The sequence below is a fragment of the Vigna radiata genome, unplaced genomic scaffold, assembly GCF_000741045.1.
Source record: "Vigna radiata var. radiata cultivar VC1973A unplaced genomic scaffold, Vradiata_ver6 scaffold_261, whole genome shotgun sequence".
NCBI lineage: Eukaryota > Viridiplantae > Streptophyta > Magnoliopsida > Fabales > Fabaceae > Vigna > Vigna radiata.
In genome coordinates this window covers 282,355-291,641 of record NW_014543981.1, presented here as the reverse complement: position 1 = coordinate 291,641, position 9,287 = coordinate 282,355, and the positions used below count along the sequence as shown (strand labels likewise).

General features: G+C 32.6%; 1 protein-coding gene across 1 annotated transcript; it reads left to right on the top strand.

Annotated features, from left to right (window-relative positions):
* Positions 1–2,800: 2,800 nt before the first annotated feature.
* Positions 2,801–3,685, top strand: LOC106755110 (dirigent protein 22-like). Its single transcript, XM_014637207.2, has one exon. The coding sequence runs from the start codon at positions 2,846–2,848 to the stop codon at positions 3,506–3,508; it is 663 nt and encodes a 220-aa protein (XP_014492693.2). The 5' UTR covers positions 2,801–2,845; the 3' UTR covers positions 3,509–3,685.
* The last annotated feature ends 5,602 nt before the right edge of the window (positions 3,686–9,287 follow it).

Sequence of the window (9,287 nt, the reverse complement as noted above, 5' to 3'; positions counted from 1 at the left end):
GTATATAATAAGTAGGGTTTTAATTAATGGCAATTACAATAAAAAAAATTAGGGTTTTGGAATTTATTTTAATTTGGGGGATTCGTTTTTTTTTTTCTTTTTGGAGTCAGAAGACCATGTTTAGGGTGGAAAGCACTTTCCCCAATTCTTTTTCTCGGTGCCTCTCTCGCGAACAGTAGGGTTCTCTTACTTTCTTTTTCGTTTCGATCCTCCATCTTGTGCAAAGAAGGTGGTCTGAAGGTGGCCTCTTGGTGGCGAAGACGTCGCCTCTACGATGACGCAACTCAGGCGGTGTTCTCGTCTTTCTTGGTACCTCGCAATGGCGCTTGGGTCGTTCTTCTTCTCCTGATCTTTCCGTTCTAGTACTATGTGTATCCTCCAATATTTTCGAGAAGTTCTTGTTGTATCATGAGGGACTTGCACAATACACCCTGGATAAGTCCTTAAAGACAATGATCTACACACCTCGGGAATTGCGGTTTGAGTTTTGGTCAGTATTTTTCTTACAAAGACTCGGTTTCATTTCTTGTGTGAACAAGCTAATGTTGCAAAACTTTAAATAAAATACTGAAAATCAAAGGTGCAGCTTTCAGATTTGTTTACCAAGGTTTTAAAGGTTGAAAGGTTCATAAATTTGAAAGAATCTGTTAAGTGTTTTTAAAATTTTGACTTAAGGAGGAGTTCTAGGAATTAAATCAAAGTTTTAAAAGTCAGTTTTGACAGTTATTTGTTGTACTGTTCCTTTGTTATGTTGAATGTTATATATTATGTATTCATGTATGACAGTGTATTCAACAATAAGAGAAGTAGGGTGTTTTTATATTCTGGTTCTCCATATGATTTGTTCTTATATAATTCCTATTTTATTTAAACTAAAAGTATGTTACACATAGGACTTATTCATAAATACGACTTATTCATTTTAAAGGTATTCTTGCAAATATAAGTTACCTATTTTTTTTATAAATTTTTTGAAACTCACCCGCGTTTAAGTATCAGGGCAACATTATCAATTTGTTAATAGTAAAACCCAACTGGAGTTGCATATCTGACCGGCTTTTATTGAAAACAAAACACGTTGGGTTCATTCATTAGCTTTAGCAGTAAGCAAAGGGACTTGTTCTTTTTTTAAAATTTTCCTTAGTTTTTTCTTTATAATTTGTGGGAATACATAAGAGGTCTTAATTATAAAAATTAGTTTGAAGTAAACATATGAAAAAGTAAAATAATAATTTATAGCAACAATTTATTATGTGCGCAGTATATATCAAAGTTACGACCTTAACATAAGTAATGCTTACAAGTTAAAACAGGACAGAAAAAATAATAGTTTTATTTTGGTTGTAATAAACAATTAAATTTTACAGTGTAAAAGGTCACCATCCAACAACTCAAAATAGTTTAAGCCTAAAATATAATTTATTTTATTGATATATTATATTTTTGTCAACAATTTTAAGTATTTAATTTAAAGTAACTAGTTAACTTGAGTGAATTAAATAATAGTAATACATTAACTTGGATGTGATGTTTTTCTCGTTGAACATAACTGTTCCACATTCTTATTAAAATAATAATCACAATAATAATAATTAATCAAAACTTAAGTAATTTATAATTTTAAATATTTAAAATAAATTTTTATTATAATATATAATTAAATAATATTTTTTTTATTTGTCCTGTATATCTTGTCATTTAATTAATGTAATTACTAGACGGTATCATAGTTATTTTTATCTTTTTTTTCTTATATTAATTTTTTCTAATATCCTCTATTTCACCAATCAACACAAAAATGTTTCGATAAAAATAAAATAAAAAACATAATACATAAATAAAAGTAAAAACATATTTTAAACACTTACGGTAATATACTTAAAATTTTATTAAACCTAAGAATAATAGTTGATTTACAAATTTTAAATTAATAACCTTTAGTATTATTACGGTAATAAATTTCTCATTAATTTAGAAGGATATGGTAACCAAAAACAATTGTTAAGGTAGTAAGACATAAAAAGAAATTAGTATATGTATGAAAATTATATATGCAACACAACATTAGAAAAAGAGAAGAAGAATAATATAATATTAATAAGATATTTATAATTCAGATATCTGGCACTATTTTAATTTTAAGTCTCACAACGATACTTTTGGACACCTAAAAGGTTTTTATACTTATTTAAAACTATTATTCGTTATTTTTAATCTTTTTCTTTATAAATACAAAAAATAATTTTTATTTTCACCATTTTTCTACAAATAATAATTATTGGTGTCCATGATGTTTTTTTCCTTATCAAAACACCTTAAAAGTCAAACCCGCTTTACAAAATTAGCAATTTTGCAAAGACAATAAATAAGAAGAATGTAATTTTGTTCACTGTTCTTACATTTATTTTTATATCTCTTACGTTATTTATTTACAATTTGATGTTTTGTATATGCTAAATTTATTACTTTTAATTATAATTTCCCATAATTCCCCCTAAAATTTATTTCGGATTATTTAAGCATATAATTGTCTTATTATGGTTTTAAAAATTCATGAGAAGTATTTTGATGAGAGATTCACTTTGTGTCATTGATTAAAATTTCCTATATTTTTCGAAATCATAAGGCTTTTTAATAACTATTTATTGATATTTTTATTCAATATAATGATATATATTATTATATTAGTAAGGATACCATTATTTTAAAATATACTGTGATTAAATTTCGTATTCATTTTACAATTTTAATTATGTATAATATTAAGATTCACATTTGATGTTAAACAATTAAATTAATCTTAACCCAACTATTGTCCGAGTTAAGTTTTGATATATAAATAAACATGGAATCAAAATTATCCTCATGCAGTTCTTTCTCTCTTCATCATCTTCTCACACCATTGCCACAAGAACAATCTTCATCAACCATGGCTACCCAATTCCTCATTCTCACCCTTCTCATCTTCTACACCACCCTCACTTTCACCACAGCCCGAGACACAAACACAGGTTTCGTAGGTTCACCAGACCCCAAGGCATTAGGTTTAAAGGAAAAACTCAGTTTTAGCCATTTCCGCTTCTACTTCCACGAGAGGTTCGCCGGAAGCAACCCCACCTCCGTCTTCGTGGTTCCGCCTGTACCCAAGTACAACTCCAGCACCTTATTCGGCGCGGTGGGGTTCATGGACACCGCCTTGACAGTGGGACCGGAGCCAACCTCCAAGGTGGTGGGAAGAATCGAGGGTTTGGTTGCAGGAACGTCGCAGAGGGAGTTTATCTTGTTGGTGGTTCTGAACTTCGTGTTAACCGAAGGGAAGTACAATGGGAGCACCATCACTGTGTTGGGGAGGAACCGCGTCACCCAAAACATCAGGGAGATTCCGGTAATTGGAGGCACTGGAGTGTTCAGATTTGCCACGGGATATGCAGAGACTAATACCATTTTTCTTGATCCGAAAACGAGGTCTACCATTGAATACAACATTTATGTTTCCCACTACTGTTGAGTTAAATTAACATAGTGGTTCGTTTAGTTACTTATCCTATCTTACACTGTTTCCAATTTGAATGTTTCCTTCTAGGGAGTGTGGGAAGATTGTTTACTGGGTTATAGTGTTATATTGTTTGTTTTTAGTGTCGTGAAGATAGAAAAAATGGTATACATGGTTGGTAGGGTTTGCTCATGTGGTTCGAATATGAATGTCTAGTACTAGATATTTCAAATTTTAGAGAGATTATAATGATGAGATTTAAAAATAAATGTATTTATAATATGATTCTAGTATGATTTGGTATCATTGTACTTTTTATTAATTACCGTTCTAGTTCAAAGTTATTCTGAGTTATAATTAGAGAGCACAAAATGACTCTATACCATAAAAAGCTGCCTTTAAAAAGTTTTTAGTGTTGGATTTGCTTCCAATGCATATGAAACTCTGAAATTATGGATATTAATTTGTTATTATAAACGATTTTTGAAGGTCAATTTTAAGTAGAATTAACTATTCATCATTAACTTTTAAATTATTTTTTTTTACCGAAATAGTTTAGCTTGTTTAACTGAAGTTAATGTGTTTTTATTTTAAAATTTATTCCATGAAGCTGAATTTAATTTTGTGTTGATTTGGGTTACGTTGATAAGAGTTGTAAGAATTCAACTTTTCATATAGAAAAATAAAAAAATATATTTTTATAAAGGTTTAATACATCTTTTGGTCCCATCTTTTGGGGGTTTTGTTCAAAATGATCCCACCTTCGGAAAAAAATCATTTTGGTCCCATATTTCATTAAATGTTGTTCAAAATGGTTCCTATGGCAGACGGCGTTAAATTTTTAACGGTGAAGTTGCTAGCGTGGCAAACATCTATCCACCTGTTTAAAATTTATATGATGTGACTTTTTGAAAACATTTAAGGGTAAATAAAAAACCCCTAGTTAAAATCAAATTAGAAAATTAGGGTAATTAAAAAAGCCCCAACCCTAATTGTTTTTCAATTGTCGCGATTGGAGAGAAGGCTTTGGGTTGTTCATCTGTTGTTCATTTGTCGCGATTGGAGATCACGTCAGTGGTGATTGCTTGAAGGTGGTAGTTCAACATTGACAGTTTTGACAATTTTCTTACTGCCACTTTTCATCATCTTGTTTTTCTTCTTCTTAATGCTGTACTGTAGAGTTAATTAAGCCCTGAAATGAAATTAACTCCAGTGGAGGGAATCCACAAGTTTCCAGTAATAAAATTAGCAACAGTGAATTTGGAAGCATCTTCAGCCTTAAGAACATGAAAACCCTGCCACTACACCCTCCCTGCGGTTCCAGCACCACCTCCTTCATTGTCGTTCTCCGTGAAATACAAACTCTTCAAAACGGAGCTTCCCTACCCAGGCCACGCCACCCACCCTTTCGCCGCAATCACTTCGTCGATTCTACTCTCCATCACCACCGATCTCGAATACTCCTTCCAGGGTCTCCCCAGAAACGAACTGTGCGACTGCTTAAAGTCCGAGGTCGGCGATATACTGCTCTTGTGAATGGAGAACCCAGTGTTCTGCCCGGGGTCAATTCTAAAAACAATTAGGGTTGAGGGTTTTTTAATTACCCTAATTTCCTAATTTGATTTTAATTAGGGGTTTTTTTAATTACCCTTAAATATTTTCAAAAAGCCACGTCATATAAATTTTAAACAGGTGGATAGACGTTTGCCACACTAGCAACTTCACCATTAAAAATTTAACGTCGTCCGCCATAGGGACCATTTTGAACAACATTTAATGAAATATGGGACCAAAGTGATTTTTTTCCAAAGGTGGGATCATTTTGAACAAAAACCGCAAAAGATGGGACCAAAAGATGTATTAAACCTTTTATAAACATAATTATTTTACATTTATTTTATATTTATTTTTTACTTTCTTCTTTTTGAAAAAATACAAATATTCACTATTTTAAGACTATTTTATTCTTAGGTTTAAATGCTTTTTTGGTCCCTATATTTAGTGGTAATTTTCAGTTTAGTACCCGGTTTTAAAAGTGTAGACATTAAGTCCCAAAGTTATCAAAATTGTATGAATTGAGTCACTTCCATTAAATGGACAAAAACGAAGTTAACTCTCATGGCAAATAAATTTTCACTTTTTCTTCTCTCTCCTATGCTTTTCTTGATATGTCCCAGCTTTTTCTTAGTTTGAATTTTTTTTCTCTCTCATTTAAGCCTAGAAATTAAGAGATAAATATCAGGACACCTATGCACGTCACGAGATGGCATATACATTACATTGACATTGACCTCCAAAACCGAATTACAAAATGAAGTGTGTTCAATAATTTTCATTATTTTTATTGTTTAAAAGGAAAATTAAAACTAAAAAGAAAATTAAAAGTTCGTTTCCATACTGCAATGTCCACTTGTGGTTGCGGTGGTGCTGCTAATTTTACAATTCTTTGTCGTCCATCTTTGTTTCTGTGTTGTTCTTGTTTGCAGCCTTCAGAGCAATGAACTTCTTTTCTTCAATCTCTTCTTCATCCTTCAGTCTACCAAGTTATAACTCATGTTCCCGTAACTTGCCAAACAAGGTAGCCATATTCATAGTTGTAAGATCTTTGGATTCAGAGATTGCAGTGACTTTTGGTTGCCAATTCCTGTTCAGACTTTTCAAAATCTTGATATTGATCTCCTTCTTATCAAACACTTTGCGAAGAGCCATCAGGTGATTTACAATGTGAGTGAATTGTTTCTGGACATCATAGATGTTTTCACCAGCCTTCATTATGAACAATTCATACTCTTGTATCAACGAATTCTTTCTGGCTCTCTTGACTTCATCCGTGCCTCCATGTGTTACCTCTAGAACATCCCACATTTCCTTTGTAGATTTGCATTGAGATATCCTAAAAAAATTCATCAATTGTCAGTGCAGAGACAATTATATTCCTAGCTTTAACATCATACTAAGCTTTTCTATTTTCATCAACAGTCCACTTAGTAAAATGTTTTAAAACAATTTCATTGTCAACAGTTTTTGTAAGCACATATGGACCATTCAAAGTGGCATCCAAAATTCCTTTATCTTGCAATTCAAGAAAGATTTGCATTCGAATTTTCCAAAAAGGGTAATTTTCACCAGCAAACAGAGGTGGTCTGTTTGTTGAAGCACCTTCACAAAAATTTTGAAAACATGAAGCCATCCCCAGGTTTTATAGTCGAATAGAATAAAAATAGAGTCGACTAAATTTTCAAATATCTTATGAAAACCAGCTCTGGTGCCAATTGTTGAGAAATAGGTAGGCTTCGTTTTACACCAAGAGGGGGGTGAATTGGTGTTTGTTCAAAAACAAAATCGTTTCGCAATCTTGGAATGAAAATTCAAAGCTTTTGATCTTTCCTTGAAATGTAAGTAATGAAAAATTCAATGCAGCAGAAAAACATAGTTGACTGCTAAACAATTAAAGTCGACTGAAATAAAGAGTGCAGGGATAGAGAAAATCAAACACTGGTTTTTATACTGGTCCGACCAACAATGCCTATATCCAGTGTCCTTCCAATCTTGGAAGCAAATGCACTATAATGGTTGCGGTTTTTACAACAAGGAATTTATAGTAGCACCACACAAAAATATAAATCTCCTCTCTAACCCAAAACCAAATATAGTTGCACACACAAAACCATAATTGTAGCAAGAATCCCCTCTTCTGCAATCTGAACCCACGTCGAACAATCCTCAACGTGTAACCAGCACTCTTCACAGGATGCCAAGTCTATCACAGCACGCTTCACAGGTTGCCAAGCCTATCACAACAGACTTCATAGGTTGCCAAGCCTTCAATCAAATACAACAGTCTTCACAGGATGCCAAGCCTACAGAATTAAACCAGAAGCACCTTCTTTGTGTAGATGTTGATCAAACAGTGTGCGCAAAAGACTCCTCAATCTGAATCTCTCTCAAGAAAGATCACCACCGTCTTCTTGGAGAATTCTTGGAGCTTCCAAAACTGAGAATTTTCTTTGAAACAGGATAATGAAAATGTTAGATCACAAAAGTCTCAGAACAATTCGTGTTCTGTCCTATTTATAGTTTTCTGTCATTCTCAGTCGAATAGCCTACTAATATAGTCGACTGTATTAAAACAGTTATAACAGACAATCAACAAAAAGGCTCCTCAGTCAACCAAATCAATACACATTTAAGACAGTTGACCCAGTCAGTCAATCTTAACTAACTTTTGAAAAATATAGTCGTTGGAGCAAGTAGGCATAACAGAATTCCAAATATAACAGCAATACAGTCAAATAGGTGTTCCACACTGTCGACTGACACATGAAAAAATACTTTGAAATTCTTTTCAACTCAAAATCTCATCAAGCACGGGTTCACAAAATCTGTACAAAGATTTTAGCATAGTCGAATCCATTACCAGTGTATTCGACTGAACTAGACCTTTGTTACAACAAATATAAGTTCATAAAAGTGCTTGTGATCTTTTCTTCAGAAATGTGCAGAAGTAATCAAAATCATTTTATCACACATTTCAATACAAGCATGTTCCATACATATAACACATAATCAATCATAGGAACACACATTGCAAATCAATTAAAACGTGTTCAACAAAAGCATTGTTCAATCCAGTTTAGTATATCAGCTGAACATGTAAACCTGTAACATATGTACTGTTATTAAGCAGTGTGTTGTCATCATCAAAAACTAGTTTGATGTAGAGTTTGTGTTGTCAACAATCTCAACAAGTTTAGCCTAAGCGAAAATAATACAATTAACACCGTTAGTTTGTATTTAACGGAGATGACTTGATTGACACAATTTTTTTCTATATGTGGACGAAATTGGCATTTTTCTAAAAGGGGGACGAATTTGACACACTTCAATCAAACTGGGGACAAAAGAAGCAATTAAACATTTATAGAACATGGATATGGCACGACAAAGAAATACACTTTGCGATTGTCTCCCAAATTGAAAATGTTATTGATTCCACCATGGAAGATAAGACTAGAAGAAGACGAATTAGAGAACATGATTCGCGATGTTCGTGTAGAAAATTTCCATGTAACAAAAGACACATGGAGATGAGAAGATTCGTTTATTTGAGGACGATCTCTTGGTGCATTACATTAACTTTGTGACATCATTGCAGATAAGTCGATGATGGTTGAATATGATTCTAATGTATTTGGGAGAGGCTGTGAGATCTCAATATACATGTATAGGCAACATGTAACAGAGCTTGCATCGGGAATAGAAGAGTTGAATATTACATTAATTCAGTTATGGATGATGTATGTCTATGAGCAATTATTATATAAAATTGTTTTATATGTCAAGTTTCTTATATCAAATGTAATTTTTGATTTCAGGTATATGTTTGGTGTAAGTAACAATTTAGGGCATAATGATGTTTATGGGTTCATTGACCCCCAAGTCACTTACGAAGAAAATAAATTTGATGACATCCAAACATACCTCACCAGCACCTTTGGAAGGGGGAAGGAGATATATTTTATCCCTTAACTTCAAAGTTCCATTTGTGATTTTAATATATAACTATTAAGTTATTATCAATTTCAAGCATCATTGTTTCCATACCCGACTACTGTGTGATTCTACTCATTGCATAAGTCTCCTCCCAAACATCTCAGACAAGTAGTAGATTGGTAAGAACCTTAATGTTTGCACTTTCTTTGTTATATAAATGAATGCTAAAGCCGTTTTTTAATAATTCCATTACAGCACATATGATGTTGTCTAGGAGATCAATTGCTAATAATAAAAAACT